Source organism: Labrus mixtus, chromosome 23 (genome assembly GCF_963584025.1).
Source record: "Labrus mixtus chromosome 23, fLabMix1.1, whole genome shotgun sequence".
NCBI lineage: Eukaryota > Metazoa > Chordata > Actinopteri > Labriformes > Labridae > Labrus > Labrus mixtus.
Window position 1 is genome coordinate 15,785,501 of NC_083634.1, and position 25,244 is coordinate 15,810,744.

The 25,244-nt window shown below is 40.0% G+C and overlaps 2 protein-coding genes across 8 annotated transcripts in view; one reads left to right on the forward strand and one right to left on the reverse strand.

Annotated features, from left to right (window-relative positions):
• Positions 1-2,184, forward strand: part of cxcl19 (chemokine (C-X-C motif) ligand 19) — a 99,007-nt gene extending 96,823 nt beyond the window's left edge. The window contains exon 4 of the transcript XR_009666840.1: positions 2,172-2,184. The gene's annotated coding sequence lies outside the window, so the exon portion shown is untranslated. The remainder of the gene's footprint in view (positions 1-2,171) is intronic.
• clcn3 (chloride channel 3) overlaps positions 1-22,846 on the reverse strand; it is a 40,828-nt gene extending 17,982 nt beyond the window's left edge. For 2 of the 7 annotated variants that reach the window (XM_061031876.1, XM_061031882.1), the window contains exons 1-2: positions 22,702-22,844; positions 11,287-11,468 (exon numbers count right to left, since the gene is read on the reverse strand). In XM_061031876.1, the coding sequence (XP_060887859.1) occupies positions 11,287-11,449 (163 nt within the window). In that variant the 5' untranslated portion in view covers positions 11,450-11,468; positions 22,702-22,844. Of the gene's footprint in view, positions 1-5,706; positions 6,144-6,825; positions 7,096-11,286; positions 11,469-22,701 lie in introns of those variants that run through there. The other 5 variants (XM_061031877.1, XM_061031881.1, XM_061031883.1 and 2 more) reach the window with 5 other exon arrangements.
• Between the last annotated feature and the right edge of the window lie 2,398 nt (positions 22,847-25,244).

Consider the following 25,244-nt stretch of genomic DNA (forward strand, 5'->3'; position numbering starts at 1 on the left):
ATCAAATCTTGTATTTTAATTATGTAAGACAACGGCTGAGAAGTTTTTTCACATGGTGTTAAAGTAATGAAAATGTACTGAAGGTCGTTATTCCACCAAACTATTTTATCTCCCTCAGATATTGATTCGTCCTTTGAAAACAATCCCAAAGGTAAACTCAGAAACTTCCTCCCGTGTTAGTATGCGCGATGCATCGAGCTGAGCCTACAGGAATGTTGTTACATGGTTAATTTGTTTCAGTCCAACTCCACCTCCCTCCTCATTCAGTCACACACACACACACACACACACACACACACATCAGTCAGACGAGTCGCTGCTGCAGCATCCAATCGAAAAGAGTCGGTCGCAGCAGAGGATGTTTCAGAGGGAAGATAACAGGGGCGTGCAAGTTTAGTCAGTTGTGCAAAAACTGCAACCCATCCATAGACTGGCTGAAGCTTGGGTTAACGGGCCTGCACTCCCATCTCTACTACCTGGATGTAAAGCAATGGTGCGAGCAATGCTAACGTCAGCCACACTCGACCGACCCAAAGTACATTGGTAAGGTAAAAATGCCCCACCCCAGCCCCCCAAAGAAAGGAGAAGGGAGATGAACAGACTACAAACTTTGAGAAAAAAAAAACATGATTTCACTTTAGTACATATTTAGGCTTGGAGACGTATTTACTTTAGAACAAAAATAAACCGATAAATGACAGTGAAGTCTTCCCAAAGTGGAAATTCAGAGTGCAGAAACCAAAAATGTTTCCCACGCTGCATCATGTCACAGCTGTGTGAGTTGTAACTGGATATCAACATCGATCTCTTCATGTCTGTCTCTCACTTTGTTAAATATCATAACAGGAGTTCAGAGCAAACACACACATTCCAGTCTACAGTACATACGTAACCCTACATTTTTAATCTCCTGAGCACCACTATAACTGGGGCAGGGTCGTGACTACACAACAAAGCCCCATTCATTGGGGACAAAAAAAATCCCTCTGATGGATCTGCTTCTTTTTCAGCGGTAAGTACACAGCAACTGCTATAACAGCGACGCGGCACTACCATAAAATACACGAGCTACACGATGTTATCCACCGAATAATGAATCAGGAACAGATACAACATGGAAGTGGTAAAAATCAGACCATGTTTTTGAGAAATTATGAACATCTTCAGTTTATAAAGAAGCTGTGCGGGCCATTGAAAGTGCAGCTTATTGGATGGGAACACGGCTTTTGATGTGTAATTGGATAAGGAAGATGAGAAGTTCCAAACTGTGTGATTTTCTGTAATCCACCGGGAGAAAGTGGCTCTTGTCCAAGCACAGATAAATATCCGGTCCAGAGAAAGAGAAAGTGAGAGCTTATGGAAGCTGCTGTGGAGTCAGATTTAGACTTCAGAGTGACTGCTTTGGTCTGGGCTGTACGGGGGCGGTCTCGGTTTGTGACTCGAGTGTTGACTCAACGAAAGCAATACGGGGGGCTGATTTTTATTTATGGAAGTGGACTTAAGATTTGACCTTTCTGATGTAATCGACAGTGGCACTGGACACCTGACGACACAAAGGAGATCAGTAACATTACGAGCTGTGGGTCGTGTTTAATGGGAGTATTTGACGTGGCTTTCCTTTGAGTCTTAAATCTGAACAATATGCAAACACACAAGAGGATGAGCTATTACACAAACAACTACAACCCATAAAAGTATGACACGTCTTGTGACTGGATATGAGCTCAGATGTTTTTGTTGAACCACCAGCAGTTGGGTTCTTCCTTTTAAATAAGTGGATTACTTGACAAGTTGAACATGGAGGTTCAAACTTCTTCAAACTTTCACGGGATGGGAGCACGGCATGCTCAGTTTTCAAATGGGACAACACAATCATGCTAGATTTAGCAGGTCAACCTGTTCTAATGTAAACACTACATACAACACGTTTGTAACGGTTAAAGATGATGTCGATTCAAAGGTTCACTTTGATTTTCAGACCATTTTACAACACTCTCCGCTGTATTCATTTCATTACATTTTAGGAAATTTGGCAATAGCAGAAACTATTTCTCAATTTGCCACGGTTGGACTACCATCTGTTTGTGTAGCTTCTCAGTTATCCAGGTCATGGTTTATTCAAAGCTTGATCCAAAGGCAACTGGACTTGGTTGAAGATCTTGAAATGCAAGTCTTTAACCAAGTCCAGCTGCCTTTGGATCAAGCTTTGCAACTACCATCTGGTTTTCTGACTTCAGATGTTGAGTATGACCAAAAAGGAAGTTCCAAAGCCAAGTTTTGGTAAAGTACCCTGAAATGCTTTCCTCATATGCGCCAACGTGTACCTAAGCTTTTAGATATATTTTAAATACTGTAGAAAGTTCTCTTCAACGTAGACAAGGGTGTTACTGAGCGGTCAAAGCAGCGTCAACAATGTGGTGAGCATGACATTTTGCTGCTAACTAGTGTGACACAGCAAAGAAAAGGAATGTTTGCACCTCGTTGAAAGGGGCTCAAAGAATTTGAAGGGGCTGTTTATTCTTTAAGGGGGACTGACATATAATGGCACAAAGCGGAACAAGCTACATCGTTTACCAACCTGCAGATGCTCACACTTAAACAGATATTCAAGCAAACTACTTTGACTTTAAGCATCATGGTCGATTTTATCCATCTTGATCCTTTATTGGAAAGAAATGTCAAAACTAGATTTGATTTCTTAATCCTGCCGTTCAGGCTGATTGATGTCGGGCAAGCTCCGACTTTAAGTCTTTACCAGAAGTGTGTTGAGCGGAAAGGAAAGCTGAGTACCTGGATATAAAGTGAGGCCAGAGGAGTTGTAGACTTAAGATATTAGGGATTGTTTCCAGAGCATGTCGACCTCGTGCATTCAGCAGCTGGGAGGGTTTGAGTCCGTCTGCTGTGGAGGCGTAACAATAATAAATCTGTAACAGACGGGACTGGACAACCTGTTCTGCTCAGATTTCTCAGGAGACAGAGGGAGGGAGATAACTATTTTCAGTTCTTATCTTAACGGGCCTTTCTGATCTCTGGATGCCGTTGTAATTCTATAATGGATTATTCAGGTTTAATTTACTTTACTCACTTCAAGTTAACCTGAATAAATATTTGGTTTATACAACAAATTATTCTACAATTCATTTAGCAGATGCTTTTATCCATTACTTGAGCTTTAAATCTGATCGGACACACAGGTGCTGACAGGAAGCGCAAAGAGGCAAAGCACACAATCGACAGATGTTCTTCAAATTTCTAATTAGCATCAAAACCATCCTAAAATCGTCAATATTAAACAAAACCATTGTCATTAAGTGTTGAGTTGTTCATGAAAGAGCTGGGTCTTTAGCTTTTTCTTAAAGGTGCATTACAAGCTTTTTCGGGGAAATTAGACGTTTATTCCGGTGTATGATCTTAGATTGTGTGCACGTCTTTCTTTAATTTATGATTCAAATCCATTTCAATTCTTGGGGTCACAATAAATTCCTCATATGTTACAAAGGGTTACTTATTTCAGGATCTACTCCAGTCTGCTGTGAACCAAGAAGCTGCAAATTATGATAAAGAAGACAATAAAATGTATTTTTAATCAGCGGATTGCAATAATGTCAACACAGAGGAAAACTGTAAACACAGATAACATTTACTTTTGCTTAACTTGCTAAATACTTGAATAAGAATACTACTAACTTAGTATTTATCAGAAACTAGGCGAGGGGATCATAAATGTAAAGTGATCTGTGGACTGAAATGCAAACGAAAAAAAGAGATCAAACATGTTCTCTTGGAGAAATAAAAGCCAGCAGTGTTAGTATATGAAGACAGCAAGAGCCCAAAGATAAGACTGCAGATTCACACTGCAGTCACTGCTGCAAAATCTCCAGCTGACAACAACAACAGCAACAGAATGACTCTGCCGTATTAAGAAGAAGGGAACAGTTCCATTTCCAGTGAAAAGACGAGGGGGTTTTATCGACATAGATGAATTAGAAAAACCTTCCCCTTAAGTTGATGATATTGCAGCACTGACATCCATTACATCAGCAAGGGGAGCCAAACGAGGGTGACGCCACTGGAAAACAGAAACACTAAGGGGGACTGCATACGAGCACAGCGTCAGCATCACGCTCCATCGGTTCAGAGGAGAACAGAGACAAGACGACATGAAACTAAGGCTTCAGTTTCCTTCCCTGTATCGAGGGTGAAGAGCCACGTCTGTGCAACACACAGGAATGCTGACTGTCAATAATGCCACTTCTTTAAATGGGAAGCGTTTGACAAGCGCTTCATGTGTTACCATGACGATCAGGTTTCTGTGTCTAACATCGGAGACACTCCAGGTTTCTTGGGTCCACAACCACCCCTGCCATTCCCCCCCTTTATCAGGCCTCCGCTACTACTACTACTATTGCTGCTGCTGCTGCTGCTGCTGCTGGCTAAATCAGATCAGGAGGGTTTAGAAGCAGCCGGCTAAGACACTCCGGGTCGGCAAGGTCAGAATAGGGTTAGTCTGCTCGGACGTCACGTGATCACAAACTGAACCCGACAGCCTCTTTAGAACCTGCCGACGAAATCCACCGGAGTTGCAAAAAAAAGCAAAAAAAAAAAAAAAGTCTGACAAATAAAAAGGAACAAAGTCTGAAAAAAGCCTGCGGACTTAAACGGCCCTCTCGCTCTGGTTGTTGTACAGTCGACGTGTTGGTTTTGGACGGCAGGTCGCAGGTGAATGTCCTCAAAACAACCCAGTTACCTTGAAATAGAACAAATAGGCCCGGCTTGATTTTTTTTAAAGGTTTAAGAAGGTGTTTCGGAGATTTTAAAAGCTGGAAATGGTCAACTCCTGGAACAATAACTTGGGAGAATTGCCACAAGGGGATCACAAACTTGGCTGAAAACTATGACCGACCAGCCCGAGAGGCGGAAGGAGGTTAGCGTCGAATCCGTCCTGAAACTCACCGAGGGGGCTTTTTTTTTTGGTCTACGCTCACTCACCGTAAACATCCCAACAAAAGAAAGATAAAAGTCGCTCAAGGCCGCACAGGGAGGGGAAAAACAAGAATATAGTGTAACCGAGTTAGATTTACGGTGAGGAAATAAAAGTGACACTGGAGCCTGTTGTGATGTGATGTGACGTCCTGAATATGGCCAACAGGTGTCCTCACAGCAGGAACATAATAAACACGCTTTAGCTCACATTCATACGTGCTCAGTTCACATATGTTGCAGCTTAAGTATGACTCTCTGTGAATTAAAATGGATGCCGATGATGTTCGTCCTGCTGTTTTTTAGAGGCCTAACAGAAGCCTGGACTTTAAATCAGCTTCTTTCTTTTTTTTTTTTTTTTTTTTTTATCTCTTTATCTTTAGCTCACACACACACACACACACACACTGCTGGTTAATCATCAACAGAGGTGAAAGGAGGATGTGGAAATATTCAGGCCAGGTAGCTTGTTTTAGCTCCCTGCAGGAACATTGCAGTGTTGTTATGAGCAATGGCATCGACACTCTGATGTAAGAGCAGAAGATGAGGCAGCATTTTCCTCCACCTGCCTGCCATATGGTTGCATGCACTCACTGTACACGAAGAAGAAGAAGGAGGAGGAGGAGGAGGAGGGGGAGGAGGTCGACCTTTATCACAGCGGCGTGAGAAATGGAGGGAAGGGGGGGGGGGGGGGGGGGGAGAAAAAGACGAGGGGACGTGGTGTACCTCTTTTTTTAGGGAGCTCCTGCAGGGGAATGGTGTCCCCTCCTCCGTCGTAGGGCAAATAGGGGTCGGCCGCCGCGTCCTCCTCCTCCATGTTGACAGACGAGACGAAGCTAAGCTAAGCTAAAGGGATTCACTGCGCACTGCTCGCTGCTGCCATGTTTACCAAAAAGGGACGACAAGTGCGCATGTGTGTGTGTGTGTGTGTGTGTGTGTGTTTGAGAGTGTGTGTGTGTGCGCACTGTCCAGTCTCCCTCCCTTCTTCTTCTTTCTCACTCTCCCCACTGCAGCAGCTGACTTGTTGGAGCTGATGATGTCATCACACAAGCCGTGCCTGCTTGGTTGCTACGGGAGATCAGTGAGCCCTCAGCCCTTGCCTGTACGGGAGAGACCAACATCCGGGGTCTCAGGGGTCGGAGATAGAGCTGGAACATTCCATTCTGAGCAAGTGTAGGGGGAGTTTAAATAAGTTATAACAGCGTACTATGCAGGTTGAGCAGCTGCTGCTACACTGGATAATAACAATGTATTTAAAAATATCAGATATAATGTGTTAGGTAAAAAAAAAATCAATGATCATTTTTTATTAAGGATTAAGGATTTTTTGTTTCATAAAAATAAACTTACAAATTGCCTTGTTACATTGTTATGAGCTTCTTCTTCTTCAATTTTAATAAGATTTTAACTTTTAACTCTTTTTATATTTTTACTTTATTTATTTCAATTAATTTCATTTGAATTATTTTTATTTGTTTATCATATGTTCAGATTTAATAATTCCAGTGATTTGATGTCTTGTGTGAAGCACTTTGAATTGCCTTGTTGTTGAAATGTGCGACATAAATAAACTTGCCTTGCCTTCTAAATCGCTGCTTTGCCTTCAGCATTCAAAATAAAGGACTGAATTCATGTTTTGTTTGATGATAAAACTAATCGTATGGGAACTACACTCCCGTGGGTTCCCTGGGTAAAATCAGAGTCAGAAGGTGTTTTGTAAACCTGATGCGATCATGTGTTATGATATGAAACAATGCAGCTAAAGACAGGTCTTTCAGGGCCTAGACAATGGGACCCTGACATTTCACTGGCTGTAATATCTGTCATACCTTTAGACCTCCTTACCTTTCAACAGGGCTCCTGTTGCTAGGCAATGGCACAGGTGATATCAGCCATAGTTCACACGCCTGTTTAACAAGTCCCAATGAAGGACGCCGAAGCCGTAAATAGCAAGAAAAGAATCTCCAGTGTCCTTAATCGAAATGAGTGGAAGAAAGCGGAGTAAGTCCTTCTCAGATCAAGGGAACCGTCATTCCTCAACTCTTCAGATATCTCACAAACAACAATGTCCTCAGCAAACAAAAAGTTTCAGCAGAAAATCTTCACAAGGTAAAAAAAGAAGTGAGCCGGCCCCCTTTTGCTCACGCTGCAGTCACAGTCAGGAGGAGGGCTTTACACACTTTCCTAAGAACTCACCCCTCACTACAATTTAAAAATAGCCCAGGGAGGCAGAGAGAGGCAAACACACAAACTTCAAACAACATTCATTGGGAGATTTCCTGAAAACGCACGCTCACAGCGGGCGGCAGCCAAACTGGTTCATGGGAATGTCAGAGCAAGTTTGGGTGACGACAGACACACCAATCAGGACTGGTGGAACTGGGAGGTGGAGCCGAGGCATATACAGTAATACTTTACAATTTGGTCCAAAAAGGAAAACTTTAAAGGCTTTCTATGTGATTTTTCACACTTAAATATAATAGAAATCAAGTATATCCTCTGAAAATAACTCTGTGAGTCATGACTGTCTACAATGGGTGTAACACCCGAGTCCCACTGTCTGTGATGTTTTCAGAGTTTTCAGAGTCCTATCTTCACTTTGTTTACATCGCCCGGACGGCCGGCTGACTCCTCCCCTCGTGTATAAAAGTTGTTTAATAGAGGGACTAGAGAAAAGAAGAATAACATACTGTACTCACTGCTTAACTGTGTTTCTAGATCACGCTCATTTCAGGTAAATGTACATGCAGTGTGAAGATACCAGCATAATAAAGATCGCTAGCATTAGCATGCTAACACAACAATGCACCGCAAGTTGTTTTGGTTTCATGCTGGTGCTCAAGGGCGACATCTGCTGGATCCAAAAAATCCCATGTAAAGCCTTTAAACATGAAATGTTACCCTGTTTTTGTAAGCTATCAACGAAAAAAAATGTAGCATTGCTAATTTACTGTTTTTGGCTCCGCCCCTTGCGTATCTAGCTGTTTAAGTCAAGGACTAGAGAAAAGAAGAATAACATAGCCTTCTCACTGCTGACTGAATGTCAAGTTAGAGTTTATATACCACAGTCACTCTGATCTGAAAACATACAATGTGAAGCTACAGGCTAACTAAAGTGTGCTAACATTAGCATGCTAACACAACAATGCAGGCAATTGCAGCTCAAGCAAAGGACCATGTTGTCCCCCACTTGCACTTCATGTTGTTTAATTACGTTCCAATGTATAACGCCTTTGTGTGAATGCAAGGAGAGAGGGGGGTTGGTGGTGTGTCGCTGGAGGAGAGCAGAGGCTTAACTATGGCAGAGGTGTCGCCAAACAGCAGTTTGTTTTGGTTTCATGCTGGTGCTCATGGGCGACATCAACTGGATTAAAAAGTCACACATTCTCCCTTTAAGACCTGTATATGTTTTTCTGATAAGTCATCATCAATTGTTTTCAGCTTTTCTAAAAAAAATCCTGTATCTGTTTGGCTATAGCGAGTAAGCTAACAAGTAAATACAGTAAAATACAGTAAAGTCATTTCTGGGTGGCCTACTGAATCGCCTGCTCACTCACAGTCTCCTGTTCAATTATGAATGAGTCTAGACTCCACTGCATCACTGCTATGCCTTACTACACTTATAAATCATAACAACTGAAGGCAAACAGGTAATCGTAACGTTTAAAGAAACATCGTCATATCAACAACTCACGACTTCCAACCACTGAGGATTCTGACATCTCGTCGTTTGAGAGAGGGTTTAAATAGAGTGAGTCTTGCAAAACAGGAACTGCTGACTCAAACTAAAGAAAGCTGCACCACAGAAAATGGAGAAGACAGAGAATCATGTGGCGGGAAAAAAAGATCTTCGTTCCCTAAAAGCAACAAGTCTGTTTCCTTTTCTCGCAGCCTTGCAAAAAAGAAGTGCATTTTTATATTCAGTTAAAGTCAGTTAATCCAATTTAGCCAGTTCAAATAGACAACAGGGAAAACTCTTATTTTCTGAGCACACATTTAAACCCGAGTTTAAACAGATCAGATTGTCTTCATCCCATGCACACACACTAGTTTGCTTTTCAAACTAGCTCATGAGACAATGTTTGGAGATCCAGGCTCAGCCGAGACCTTTGACATCCCCCCCCCCCCATCCGTCCGTCTTCTGTTTGATCAGCTGTGAGTCCAAACTAAAGCTAGACGCAGATTAAACAGCACATTTACCCAGACAAAGCGGATGCAGCAGATCAGATGATGATGGCACACCAGATATACCGGTCAGAGAAAAGCTGAATGGATGAGTAACAAGGTGACTGTAACGTAGGACAGGTATGACTGCATTTCTGTGGCACGGCAGCCAAATATACAGAAGCATGGCAGAGATGAGTAAACACAGGTAGCAGGAATCTCAACACACCCTTTATAGTAATAATAATAAATAATATAATAAGTTACTATCACTGTCTCACATACATGCCTCACCACACCTAAGCTCTTCTAGGTGATCCAGGGTGATGACGACGCATTTCTGAATACAATAAGAACAGAGACTCAGTCACGTGTCTGGGTTATTACTACCACCATTCCTCTTATTGATAGCAGACAGGAAAGTCCAACCAAGTAACAAGACGGAGGAGGATCAACAAGCAACGTCAATGCACACATACAAGTGAGAGCATGAAATCTACTGCCGGAAACATTAAAGAGGTGATGAGGTCAAGAGAACACAAGCAGGATACAGGAAAGAGCTATAGAGGCATGCAAAGTAAAGCTTGGTGAGAGGACGGAGTTATGACAAGAAGCACAATTACAAATGGAAGAGTAAGAAATAAAAGACAAACAAACTTAAATGTGTGTTAAAAAAAAAGAAAATGGAATTCTTAGGGAGTCTTACAAATGGTTATAAAGCCGTTTTAATTGACTGAAAAGAATCTCAAAAGTGAATCGAAGTCTTCAGCATTTCACTGGAATTACAAATAGCTTTGTAGAAAATGATTAAAATGTATAAATGGCTAGAGAAGCTGAAGAAGTTCAACATTTTACTTTATTTTTTAAGATTTATTTTTACGCTTTGCCTTTAGTTAGATGCATGTAGGACAGTAGTTGGGAATGGCATACGAGAAAGGAGCCACTGGTTGGACTATTGCCTCTGTACATGGGTCACGATTTAACCGCTAGGCCATCAGCGCTCCAAGAGGACTTTGCTCGGGCAGATGCATCAGGGTTCCAAAGTTAAAACTGTTTTTAAAGTGGTTTAAATTTGAGTTTAAACTCTAAAACATTTTGTTTGTCAGAATAAATCTGTCTGAGTCTTATTGAGAGGAAGAAGTGTGTGTGGGGTCCCTCTTTGGTTTGGACAGATTTCCATTTTACCAGATTCAATTTGAGCTGTTCTCAACCATTTATCCTGAACGTGGTGGGTTTAAGAGCCTTTAGGTTTTATTATAAACAACCAAGATGGCTGCTGTGATGTGGATTGAATTGAATGTATTCTTTATGAAACAATCTGACCGATCGTCCACTGATCATATATAAGTGGTAAGCATCGTCTCCCCAATTATCTCATTTCCAAAAATATGTGTATCATGTCAAACTAAAGGGCAGATTAATTGAATGTTTGGACTAGCTTCCTAGCGTAGGAGCATGCGAGACATTTCTGGGTTTTTTTTTTAAAACAAATTTCCAAGAATTTCGCTTCAAATGGGGGAAAAAAACAGTGTTTCATTATGTGTTAAATAATTTACTTTGAACCTTACAAACGATTAATGTAGTCTGGATTAATATGGACCACCATGCGATGAAGATCTTGATGTTTGGTGAAAAATGCTGAATAATTGTTTTTTGATTCTGAGCTGAGATTTATAGTTTCAGTCTCCTTTGTTTAAAAAAAACTGTAGGATGCATTCAAAACGCCCAACAGCTTAAAGGGCAACTTCTGAGGCCAGATAAAGAATGAAAGAGATTTGATTATGTCAGTAAACTCTTTTGTAACCATTTGTGAGGCTGTGTCAGACAAACAGGGAGCAGGGTTGAAGCAGTCGGGGTAGAAGGAGGACAAATGGAGCAGCTGATGGGTGGTGGATGGAGACGAGGAGGGGGGGGGGGGGAGCGGGGAGCGGGGCAGATGGCAGAGCGACTGCGTCACAGCACAGCAACACACTTGATGCGTCTTGACATCAGCAGCTGGATGACTCAACAGAACTGACGCTCACTGAGAACTCAACGATTGGAACAGTGAGGAGGGTCTGGGTTCGTCAAAAGGACCAAATCAGACAGCTGGAGGGGGGGGGGGGGGGGGGAGACTGGACTGGAGGTGTTATTCCCCCCTACCTGGGGAGGCAGCATCCCCATCCAGCAGGTTGTCATCCTCGGTGGTGTGGAAGTCCATGATGACGCCGGCGGCCTCCAGCAGCTCCTCGTCGCTGCTGGCGCTGGCGATGCTGTTGTAGCTGTTCCTGCAGTAGCCTCTGTGGTACAGCTGCTCCGACTCCATTTAGCAACACGCCGGAGCCCTGGATGATAAGGGGGGGAGGGAGGGAGGAAAGGAAGGAGTGGTGGAGATATACACACCGTGTTGGTGAGGATGCTAGTTTGACGAGTCTACAAGGTGGTGTGAGTCTGACAGGTACGAAGAAGATGAGTAGGGGGGGTTGTTAGCGTGCAAACCAGATCACAAGTTAACAGCACAGACAGACGGATGAACAGAAGAGATGCTGTCATGGAAGAATAAACCTTCTACACACATTTAAAATCCAGCAAAATGCTACTTTATCATCTGAACAGCAAGGGACACGGAGTCTGTTCTCACAGCTTAGCAAAAAACTTTAATTTAAAGAGGACATATTATCCCCATTCTCCACCTTTTCAAACAGTCCCCCTGTGGTCTAAATGAAACATCTGTGCTGTGCTTTGTTCAAAATATAACATGAATCAAGCACCAGAGGAGGTTTGTGACCCTGTGTAAACCAGCTCTCTCAGAACGCTCCGTTTTGGTGTGTGTGTCTCTTTAAATGCAATGAGCCCCGCCCCCTGAGTTTTCCCGGTAGACGTCACTCCTCTGTAGTGAGAATAAAAATGGTGGGCCTGTGAAAAAGTTTTGCTCTAGGCTGGGGGTGGAGATACCAGGGGACGGGAGTTTTTAAAAAAAAAAAACAGAATCCCACTGTGATGTCACAAGGGGAGCAAATTTGAAACGGAGCATTTTTCTCTGTGTTTTAAAACTTAAGCAGACTACAAACAAAGGACTGAATATGATTTATTTCACATTTTGTGGGTCAGTAGACACTCAGGTTACCCAAATATAAGTTCAAAAACTTATTTTTTTAAACATATTTTTCACAATATGTCCCCTTTAAGAGTCAAAGTGACAAACAGGTGCCCACGAGGTCATTTGACTGTTGCAGTTTTCTACCTATTACAGAGATTTTCATTTCTTAATCTAAACAACATTTTAATCTTCTTTTTTTCCACTTTGTGTTAGAAGTCCAGTTTAATATTCTTCTACGTCAAAGTGTTCTTGGCTAAACACCACGGACAAAAAGGTCATCAAGAGAACACCGACACACAGCGAATCTGACTAAAAGCATCAAGTAGGTTTTCAAAGTGCAGATGACCTTGAGAGATCACACACACACACACACACAGTCTGAAGGAAACACCGCCGTCACTGAGGTGTAAGCTGATGGAAGATGAAGTAAGAAGGACGAGGGGAGGAGGTGTGTTAAGTGACGAATGATGAAGATGATCCTTTATTACAGCCGAAGATGAATGTGCGCTGCCAGAGGAGCCTCAGAGAGACGTGATGTCGGATGATGAAGAGAACGAGCCAAAGTGGAACTCGTGAGCCGCATCAGGGTCGACGAGCCGGGGAAATCTGAGAACAAATATTTGAAGCACCTGACCACAGATGCAAGAAGAGGAAGAATACGTTTGACATGCAGCTGAAGATTTCAAACTAACATCAAATCTCATGTTGTGAAGGCATCCTAAAGTCAGCTGTGGAACTATAACCTTGTGTCTAATTTGTCATATCCATATTTGGAACTGTTCATTTCACAGTCTTTTAAGAGGTTTTAAGAATAAACTCTCGGTAGACTTTTCTGTGAATTAAATAGATAACCTGGTCATATTGCAAAGAGAATTAATGATTGGTTCTTTTAGAGAGGGGAGTTTCCATCTAATCTCAGTCATGAAAAATAGCCCGTCAGTGGTGGTCTTGACCGGTCTTGATTTAACATCCGGAGTTGCCCAGTCTGAGACCGAGACAAGGCCGAGATGGAGACCTTAAAACGTGGTCTCAAGACCGTTATTAAGATCGCTATATTATCCACAGTCCAGGAGATGAAGTGTGAAATATCTCTGCAGGAAGGGCTCACAATTCAGAATACATAAGGAACAATGAGAGTTTATCTTTGAAGTCTAATCTTCCCTACAAAGAAATATTAGGAAATTATACCAACGTAATAAAGAAAAAACGTTTTTATTGAATTGTGAAATTACAGACCCAGATGTTTTGATTTTTACGATGAACATATGCCGCTATCTTTGTCATTTTCTATATTATTGTGGTTTTGAAAGCTCACTGACTGTTGGTATCAGATCATCTTGGTTGAAATACTGTATTCCCACTGGGCGGAGGCTTTTCTGTTCAAAGAATGAAAACCAGTCTGACTTGATGGATTTAGTTGTTTAGTATTTGTCAAATGGTTTGAGGCTATAAAATGACATTCCAGTCTTTATTCCGTTAAAGGAACGTCTTAAATAAACACCTCTGATCGTGGAGTTCTGTTTAGTTTAAGGACACTTCAGAGACTTTGGTGATATCGAACACAACCAGGAATTAACTATCTGTCTGGATTGTTTATGTTTTCATTTCATTTTTCTCTTTTGGTAAATATGTCCTGATGTTTTGGCTCTGATGTTGAGCTGCTCTCTTGTGTGGACACTCTGCTGTATTTATAGACCGAGGGATTAAAAGAGGGACACATCCTTCCTACAAAGACAGGATTATTCCCATAATAATTACTACACCACTGGATAAGAGAGAGGGAGCTGCGTCGACGCACAGCTGCTCACCATCGCTCAGACCTCGCCTCCATGTGGACAACAAGAGAACTGCACCTACATCTGTAACCACAGACATGACTCAAGACGGTGTGACGGACGTGACCTCAAATGTTCACCCAGCAGGCCGAGCGCGATGACTCCAGAAACAGAAAGATTCACCTGAGATATTTTTAAGAAATGCCCGTCTGTAGACATGACGAGTAAAGTATTTAAGTGACAGAGAGGAGGAGAGAGCAGGAGAGAGATGGACCTTTAATGTTCATCACTAGTGTAGAATGATCTTTACTAATCTGTCGCGCTCTGACAGCCGGCGCCATATTCCCTTTATATAGCAGAACCCAACAAATGTCTGAGTATGTCGACCTGAGTGGTTTCGATTTACGTCTTCATTCTGATTTTTTGTCTTGATTTCTCTCTCCTGCAGTGTGCCAGAGACCGAGGTGACATTCAGAAAAGGCCAGAGTGAGACAGAAGAAAGAAGAAAGAAAAGCTGGAGTCAGCTCGATCGATTTAGAGTCGATTTCTCCAGAATGTGAAAAAGATTTTCTTTAAAGAAAAAAAAAACTTTTATCCAGAGTGTGCAAAGAACTGAATGTCGATGCAGGAGAAGGTCAAATGCATTTTCATTTTGTATTATTTGTTCATCCGGCAGAGTTATATTATGTATTATTACAATAAAGTGGAAGCTAAGCTAAAATCTTAAAAACACACTGCTGCTAATATGATCACTGTTTGAATATCAATATTGGCAGAATGAAATTGCTGCAGTCTAAGCCCTTAGGGAAGCAGTGCAGCAGTAAACTGTGTCCCCTGTATGTGAGATAAAGCCAGCTCTGATTGTGCAGCTAGTCTATGTTTAATATTCTATATCTACATAACAATAGTTTTTCATCCACTGACGGTTCTGTCTCCATCTTCTGTTTTCTTCTTGTAACTAATTTTTAATACATCAAGCCAAATTGGGAAGTTTGTTTTTACTCTATTTTAACTGAAGTTTCAAGAGGGAATGAAAGCAGAATTGGTTGTCACCTTGCTCCTGCACATCGGGGAACATTTGCACCAAGTTCAACCTTTTAAACCTCCCACCGCTACACCGCAGGACGACTTAAAAAGAGTTCCAGTTTTGTGAGGTCAAGTTAAAAGAAGAACAGGTACAACGCCACGTCTCCAATGTGTGGAACCAGTCAGGCAGCAGGCAACGGCAGCAACAGTTTTCTGGTAACCAATCACCAAACACACAAGATTAGCCAATTTTCCAATATGGCGACCGCCGTCATTGGGCTTCATTAACGCCTCTTCAGAAACCAATTGGTGATGTCACTGAGACTACATGTTTTTTTTATATATATATAGAAATATTACAATTTTATATAGCGATAAACATTACTCAGATTCACAATAAGACAAAACTTGATAAACAAGTTATTTTTAATCATAAAAACTTGCTTTACATTCAACATTGGAAACTGAATCGATTAAAATAGCCTGTTAGCTCGTTAGCAGCCATTTTGCTAAGCTAGCACCCTGTCCGATAGCCATCCCCAAAGTGCAAATATTTGAATGTTCTCAGCTAGGGCTGGGAAATATATCGATATATTTTCAAACAAGATATAGGGTAAGACGATATCGTGAATGTCGATATAGTTTATGTTGCATTAAAATAACATTACAGAGGTGCCAGGTCGCCTTTTTCTCATCTCACTGATGATGACTGACTGTCTTTCCCTCTTAACCCTGCTCCTCCTCTCTCTCTCTTTTATTGTATTTAAGCAACATTTGTATTTTATAATATTACTTTTTAAATTCACAAACAGGTTTTTTATTTTTCCATGTGTTTTCACTGTTAATAAAATACATAACGATATATATCGAGTATCGCCATTCAGCTAATCAATATCAAGACATGAGTTTTGGTCCATATCGCCCAGCCCTATTCTCAGCGCACATTCCAGACCGAAATATTCTGGTGGGGGGGAGTTTAGTAGTCGCGTCAGATATCACAGAGATTCTCATAGGAATGAATGGACGTCCTGGTTGACTTGCCTCCGTAAGTGGAAATGAGGAGTAACCTGTTTTTTTTTTTTTAGTATTATTGCAAAGATGTTTATTCAGTAAATGTTTGGGCTGAAATGTAATCTCTTAACAGCGTTATTTTTAAACTATCACAAACACATCTTTGGTTGGTCTGCATTGCGATTGGTGGACCAATTGGATTTCCACAGCTTGTTTATTGGTCAGGCTCTAATTCAGACCAGTTTTCTAACTAACATTAACGTTTTCTTTGCATCAGGCCTCTCTCTCTCTCTCCTCCTGTGGGGTGTTGCAGTCAGATTCACTCACCGCTGACTAATACATTTCGACACTTTGGCTTGATAGTGAAACCCCAGCACTGCAGAAGCTATCAGAACAAAAGTCTTCTGCAAACACTAACGGTGAAACTAAAGAGCGTAATCCTCTCTGGCACAAACTAATGTGAGGCAAAGAGGAAAGAGAAACTTTCCCCCCCCCCTCGCCAATATCAGCCCTGATCCATCAGGAGACAGGACTTCCCTTGGAGCTCTATTGAATCAGTGCAAATAGGAAATTCAATTCAGCTTGTTTGCGGAGTAAATGGCGAGGTAAAGCCCATGTGATGATATGGTTCTGTTATTTGACTTTTAGTTTCAGGCCGCAGAGCTAGCATGACTCGGCCCTGAGGAAAGGGATACAGCCAGCTACAGGGAAATGTACACCATTCATTCTTCTTCATCCCACTAAGCTTTCTTTACATCTTTCCTTTATTCTTTGGGATTCAAACTTTTTTTTAGAAGACTTGACATTTAGAGGAAAAATACGTACACATGGCTCAAGACTCTGTTTTCCTCTTGAGACCTGGTTCTAGATTTTCCTTCACTCTGAATTGTATGACTGTTTTTATTAATGGCTTTGATAACTTCTTGATTGGATTCTAGGACTCTTAACTATGATTTAAAGAGCCCACATTCTGCCCTTTTTGGGGTTAGTATATTTAATCTATGTTCCTACTTTTGTACGTTCACAATAGATAAAGTCTGAAAAAAGTGTCTGTTTTCATGTACTGCTCCTCCTTGCTCCCTCTACGCTCTGAGTCCGTCAGCTGCACTCTGTTGAGCCCACACTGTTAGACCCCACGTGGGCCAAGTCTGCTCTGATTGGTCTGCCGATCCGCTCTGTCGTTATTGGTCAGTTGCTCAGTTGCTCAGCACGCTTCTCGGAAATTTCAACATGAGCTGCTGGGCTTGCCACAACGAGCCAACGGGCTTAGATCAGTGATCTCACACTGACAATGACGTCGGACTGACACATTTTTATGGAGGGGGGCTAGAACCGAGCGTTACATGCAGCTAATGCTACAGCTAACAGGAGGACGTAGGAGAAGCCGCGTTTCCGCTGACTTTGAATTTTTGCACAGAGATGTGCCTAAACATGCACAGGACACTTTGAAAACACACTAAAGAGCATATAAAACCAGAAAAAGCAGAATATGGGACCTTTAATATTTAGAGGAAAAATATGTACACATGGCAGAAGAGAGGAATTGAGAACGTTTTCCTCTTGAGACCTGGTTCTACATTCTCCTTCAATCTGATTGTATGACTTTGTAAATGTCTTTGATAACTTCTTGTACGGATTCTAGGACTCTTAACTATGATTTGAATCGTCAGACGTAAAAAGCAAATATTCTTTCTTTGTCCAAGGAATTGATCAATATGATATAAAAAGAATTCTTGTGATTTCCACCACAAAAACGCAATCTGTCTCTAAACCTGTAAGGAGGTTGATAAGTAATCGTAACACACAGACACAATTTAGAACAGGATTGCTATCAATAAACATGTAACAATCCCATCATCAGTATTGATTGACAGAATGTTGCTAATCATGTAAAATTAGAGTTGGAGTGTAAAATGCAGGTTGTCCATCTGTTCAGTTTGAGATCAGATAATTGTTCATCTCTTAACGATGATCTGCTTTCATGAAACTTGTTACTTTTCTTTAATTTCTCTCTGCTGGTGTCGTTTCAGAGCTACAACAACAACAGTCCTTTACACGTTCGGTTCACTTCAAGCTCTTTGGCATAATTACTGTTTTGATCATTTCCTCAGAATGTGTGGATTTCAGAGCTGCTACTAGGATTCATGTTGGCGTTTTAAGCTCAGTTGAAGGAGTGAAGTGAATCTGTTTGTGTGTGTGTGTGTTCGTGGATAACAGCAGAATAATCGACAGCAGGAGAACAAATATCTCCTGCCTTATCTTCCTCCTGCCGGTTACTATGGAGGTGTCGTCCGCGGAACATGACTCAGCGTTCTCGGCCTCTCCCCTCTAAAGCGACACACTCACACCTCCTTCAGAGACGGGAGCAATGAGTTGACACGTATCACTCAGACAGGAAGTGAGCAGCCGGTCAATAAATCAATAAAGGAGCAAAACATCCATCGACACAACACAGAGCTTCAGACAGCACAGTCACCAACACGGAGACGGTCTGAAACTTATTTCTTAAAGAATGGAGTAATCGTAGATGATAGATCAGGAACATTAAGTTGTAATTACAGATTTAAGTAGGTTAAACAAATTAGAATGGAACTTCATCTATTTATCTTTTCATTAAATCATTCAGTCATTACATTTAAACAAATGCTGATTGTTAAATATCAGGACTTAAACTGATTTAATACAATCCCTGAAATGTATTAACCTCTAATCAGAAGATCCAATGGTGTTTGATTTCTGACCAGTGAAAGAACGTTCTTTAAATTGTATAAACTTTATGAAACAGTGTTAGTAACACTGAAGGTCAAAAAGAAGAAAAAATAAGGAGCTTAAAGAAAGCAAAAATATGTATATATATATATAAATTGTATAAAAATAAATTGTATAAAAACATAACCAAATTCTCTGAAATAAAAAAAAATAATAAAGCGTTTGGTGACTTAACCTCAACAAGGAAACTACAGCTGACAATCTGCAGTGTCAGCACTCTACTGGCTGCTGGATTTTACAAACCAACCAAAAGACAAACACAGACACAACCAGAGCTACACACAGCACAACCTCTATGCTGGACGTCAGATTCAGACGTCACCTGTTAAAGGTGAGGTTTGGCCTCTTAATCCACCACATGGATGTTCTTTTTACCCTTTATAAATTACATTTTGTCAATTTAAAAAAAAAAAATCTCTTAAAGCAACTTTGGCCTCAAACAAATCCACCATTGTTCAGGCTCCAATTTTTGATTGCTAACTAACTAAATTTGAGTGATTATAAAAAATACAATGACAATTATTATTATTTTTTAAATAAATTAACATTTAATTGATTCTTACAGTGTTATTTTTTCTGATTATAGGAAAAAATGCAACTTTTTACTTGTGATGATCCAAACTTGAGACAGAAATCGGCACATTGTCCAAAACAAAAGTATAATTTCTCAGCCTTCATGACTTCATCACTCTTCACTTATTCACCTCGAAGGTTGAGAGTGAGTGAAATAGTCAGCTGCAGCGTAAGATGTGTAGTATGTTTGCACACTTTTAAAAAAAGTCTGAGTAGGATGGACACGTGGAATCCAAATGATGTAAAGAACCTTATCGTCATGCTGCTAACATGTGACGATGTGTGGACGAGATGGTGTTAAATGGATCAGTCCTGACTGAAGACTGAGGAGCTTCCTCTTTTTAAAAATGAATGCGGAGGGATGAATAATTGACATCCTCCAGTAAATGAAAAGGAATTCAGTCATTCAAGAAATCTTTCTCATTGTGTGTGTGTGTGTGTGTTTTTGTGGGGGCTCGCTTTGTCAGATATCAATTTCCTCCAGCCTACGCCACTCTGAGAGTATTATTTCTCCTGAGAGACAGCAGTAGATCATCCTAGAATAAAACAACTTGCCTAATTCTATTTTACAGACGAAGAAAAATGGGTGAAAACAACAACAAGACGTTGCAAAGTGTTTCTACTAACCATTTAGTAACGCATTAATCCCTTTTAAATAGAAACTTCAGTCTGGAGATGCTTGGACACTAAACAGTTCAGATACTGATTCAGGTTATTGGCAGACATTTAGTGAGATTTAAAAATATACACAACAACTGATGGCTGACATGTTGCTAATATTTGCTAACACTCCCTGCTAGCACCCAAGCTCATTTGGTTGTTGTTGAAATATATAAAATTCTTTATTTTGGGAATTTTGATGTCTTTGTTTAGAGTCAGAGTGGGTAAAGATTCGGGAAAGGAGACACAGGTCGGATTCAAACCTGGGCCGCTCGCTAAGAGGACTCTGCACAAGGGGTGCGTGCACTAACCACTAGTCTACCGGCATCCCATAGTAGAAATATGTAACGCGGTGAAAGGCAAGCCATTTAGTTTTAAAAGAAAGTAAAAAAACATTTAATCCTTGCTCATCCTTTAGTTTATCTTTCTCTTCCAATAAAGCGAGAAAAAGTCATTATGAAGGAGATGAACTCTGAAATGAAACATAGCTACTGTCTGAAACAGAACGGGGGGGGGGGGGGCAGACACTCCAGACAGACATAACACAATCAGGAGCAACAATTCAATCTAATAAGGAGCGTTGCAGCAGTTTGACCTGTAACCGACACGTGGACTCAGAGAGGACGGCTGATCATAAATTATAAAACTATGAAACATTGTTGGAGGAAAGAGGTAACAGCAGGGAAACATTAACTTGACTTCATGTTTATTATTAACTCTTCCTGCAGCGTCACAGACGTCTTGTTTACCAGCTTCAAATGATTTCTCTGTCACAAGAAACCAATTTTTGGAAAACTATATTACTTCTGTGGTCATTTTCCTCTGACCTCCGTCCAGAGAGGGAAACTCAAACGCTGATAAAATGTAGCCTAAAAAATGGGATAAAAAGCAGGAATATAAAATTAAAGATTCCAGATTGAATAAAAACTGAAGATTGTTTCAAAGCTGAGGAATAAGTGGCATCACCACTCATATCAATAATGCTACACACTGTGTGTGTTTTTAATAACAATAACTCTTTCCACAAGTGGAAGTGTACATACCTTGTATTATTCTATTATTGTATTTTTTAACTTCTTGTTATTTTTAATAATTATATTCCTGTTTAGAATAGAATAGAATAGAATAGAATAAAATAGAATTACTTTATTGATCCCAAACTGGGAAATTGTGGTGTTACAGCAGCAGGTTATCAAACACACAATATGAGTAAAAAACACAATGTTAGCAAATTTAAACATAATATAATATTAAATACAAAGTAAATAAGCACTAAAAATATCAAAACTAAGAATGTGAATATATACAAGCAGGATTTAACTAAACATTACTAGTCTTAAATATGAAGATTAAATGTGGAAGATTAAATGTAAATGTGCAAAAACAGAGTTGTAAATGGTTGTAAATTAAATATGTTTCCTGTTTTCTTGAGCTGTTGTAACGCAAAAAATTGGGGATCAATAAAGTTTATCTTTATATTTATCTTACTCCATTTTACAACAAAAATGTTTCATAACTTTTTAGGTACAAACACCCAAGTCACAAAAGTATCGTAAGCAGTAATTTCAATCCTAGATAAAATTAGTTAACGGTTAGCTTGCTCTTTCAACTGAATTTTTCTTCTATGTTATTTTATTGTTTAACTTTATTAAATTGTAGTGGTATCGAGAAACAGTCAAAGGTTTACATTAGTTGCTGTCTGGTTAATGACATAGCAAATTAATAATACAATTTTGTTAGTTAAAAAAAAAAATACTGGGATGACCAACTTTACATTTAGACATTAGAAAGACTTAAAGATGAATCAATAAATAACCACAAATATGAGTCTTATGAGTTCTGCAACTTAAGACAAAAAGGCAAAAATGAACAGATAGAACTTTTTAGTAGAATTACATTTTTGACTTTTTTTGGGGGGGATAAAAATTTTATGATTTAATGAATCAAAAACTAGTTACAAAACTCTATGATAAGTCATGAAAATAAATGTGTAAAATATATATAAAAAAAAAAAAAGAGGAAAAACCTCAGTATGATAAAAGCAGCACAGCAGCACATATGGCTGTGTTATCCTGCTTTACTTTCCACACACTCTTTCACCATGAGAAAGTTCAGTTTTAACAGGTTGCTGACTAATTTAGGAAAAACCGTGTTATTAGGAGGTTTCATTTTTTTAGAAAGGAGGCAAAATGTGCAAGAAGAAGAAGAAGAAGAAGACTTAAGAGATCCACCATGACAGAAGCAGCATGGTGATAACATCATTCGCTCATTTTGCAGCCATTGGCCGTGCAAACATGAGCGTTACATCTGCATTACATGGTGGAAACATCCAGCGAAAAGTGGACGTGAAATGGGAGACTGTGAGGAAGCAGATTGTGCAGCTTTTCATTTGGATGCAGCTGCAGGCCTGAGTCTTTAAAAAAAAAAAAAAAACCCCACAAAGTATATGAAGACATGTGAGCACACAAGCTAAACAAGTTAGCATCTGTTCAACAGCGACAAAATGCAAAGAAATCAACCGGTGAGTTCACTAAATGTGATAGTAGGAGGGATGGGATGGATGGATGGATGGCCTCGGATGGTGAAACACACGCAGGCTAACGCCGTAACCTTTTATGTAAAAAAATAATAAATAAACAAAACAATACAAAGAACATCACGTACCTTCCCGATGCCTCAAATCCAGCCCGATCGCAACAGTTCATCGTTTTTCTTGCGTGCAAAACGGAAGATTTCTGTTTCCTACACGAGTGGATTTGACATTCTCCTCCTCATCATGATGTGTGTTTTCTTTTTTTCCAGTCCCATTCCTGTGTCAGTGACGTTCACTTCCGGTTTCCCATCCCAGCAGCAGCAGCAGACACCCTCCACCCTGACACCCTGACATAGAAACAGGCAGGAGGAGAGAAAGTGATCAATTATTCATTCTGTCACTGAAATCAAAAGGCTGAGGAACAACATACTGGATTTGACCGGATGTGGAAAGACATATGGACCAAGATGCATGCTTTACAATCCACTATGGAGCGAGATTTTGGACTTTGTCTGCCTACATTTACATGAAAGATTTTACTTGAAAAAGCAGAATGTGGAGGACGTGTGCAGGTCCTGCAAGTTAATGCACAAATATACCAACGTAAACAACATATTGCAGGTCATACTGTTGCAGTGAAAATGTTCCTTAAGTTAGATTTCAAAAGAATAAATGTGCTTAAAGTTTGGAAAGTATAAAATACTACCCTCCTGTCACTGTTATACATTATATTATAATGTTTATTATATTTGTATTCATGCAGGTTTTTATTGTTGTAGGCGTTCAGGTTGAGGTGGAGCTAGTTTGAACTTTTTGTACACGACTGTAACTGATAAAGTTTGTTATTGAAGAGGTCTGATGCACTCAGATGGAGTATGCATAAAAAGCCTTTATTAATATATTAATCAGGACTACAGATTCAAAATAAATGTGGCAACATGTTCCAGGCATACTGCTTCATCAGGGCAGGTATTAGATTTTTCTCAGTCTGTGTCCCTGATGAATTAAAGGTTGTTGCCTCAGACCTCTTTAATAGCTTCTAAATGGGATCAGAGCACCAGAGGGGTTCACCCATGCAGCACTGTCTGCTTTTTGATGTATTATGTTAGTTGTTGTTAAATGGAAATGTTGTCATAGAAACCCAGAGTTCAAGGGGACATCTTCTCAAACGACGGTAAAACAACAGTTTTACGGTGTTACATATTTGAAAAAATACATATAACCAGAAACTAAAGATCTCAGATTATTTTTTTGAAGTGAAAAGAAAGACGTTCTCTCTTGAAATATATTCGGGTTCATCAAAACAAGACTTGAGTTCAGAACAAGTCACCTCACATTAGTTTTGTGGCGCGGTGCTTCGGTGAATGCACTAATAAATACAAACAGAGTAATACATTAAGATTCATTATTGTAGGCTGGAGCCGAGCTGACAAATCTAATATGTCCTGACTGATTAACTGAACGAGGACTCTCATTTCATTAAAGAGGAGGTCAAAGTTTGAGGTCGAGCTCAGTTTATCTTTTCTTTGTTAGGCTGAAAACTTTAACCCTCATGCATCATTATGGACATTTTTGTCCATTTGGGCAAATGTTTCCTCTTCACCTGGCCATCATTTTGGCTGTGTTAGTGCACATGGCACACATTTTTGTAAGAAAGGAATTCATATATCAGGAATTTAACCCTTTAAATGCCAGCTTGATTACATGATTGTGGCATTTAAAGGGTTAAATTCCTGATAATTATCCAATATTTGGTAGTTTTGAGCAGGGCTGGAGTTGTTTAAGAGATTTATGCAAAAAAAAAAAAAAAAAAGTAGAAACAAATATTAATCTTTTCTATTTTTATAGAAGTTTTTTGGAAGTGGACATTTTTGTCCTTAGTGACTTAAGAGGATAGTAAATGAAACTGATGCCTGAGGGAAAAGTTTCTATTTTGTACATATATCTACATATATCACAGATCTAAGAAAGATATCGGCCGATATCAAAAACAGTTATCTCCCTAATATCGATGTTGGTATCGGCCCCCAAAGCCCCACATCGGTCGGGGGCCTAGAAAAAGGTAACGTGTTTGTTTTCAAGTAAAGAAGACAATCAAACCAGGTGAAGGTGATGTTACGGTGTGTGTGAGTTTATCATCTTTATAAATCTTTATTCATCTCCAACAGTTTTTATTTTAACAAACATAATGTCACACAAAACTTTACAGTTGAATTTGTAGATATGCATTCAGTACCAAAGATACAGGCACATAAATTAACTACGTGAGTAGAACAGGAATGTTTTAAAGGGAGGTTTTCTCATCTTGTTTCAGCTCCACAGTACCATCTATTGACCACTTGGAGTATTACCTTGTTCAGCATTTAATGAAGTCTATCACCAGTTGTGACATTTTGGGTCCTGGCCCCTTCATCAGTGTGTCACATGTGGGGATAAAACTTCATGAAATGCATTTTGGAGCAGCTTCTGATGTTCCTTTTTTCTTTTGCATTTCTGTCCAGCACCCAAGACTTAACGATCTGGACGTATGTGCTGTTTTGAAACTTTTTTTTGTTGTATCGTCTTGTATATAAACCCTGTCAGTCTTTTCTTGATTGGACTGTTTTTGTTTGTGCAAATAAGAGAACCTGTAGCAGAGATGACTCGAAAGTTAAGCCAGAAAATAAATAAAAAA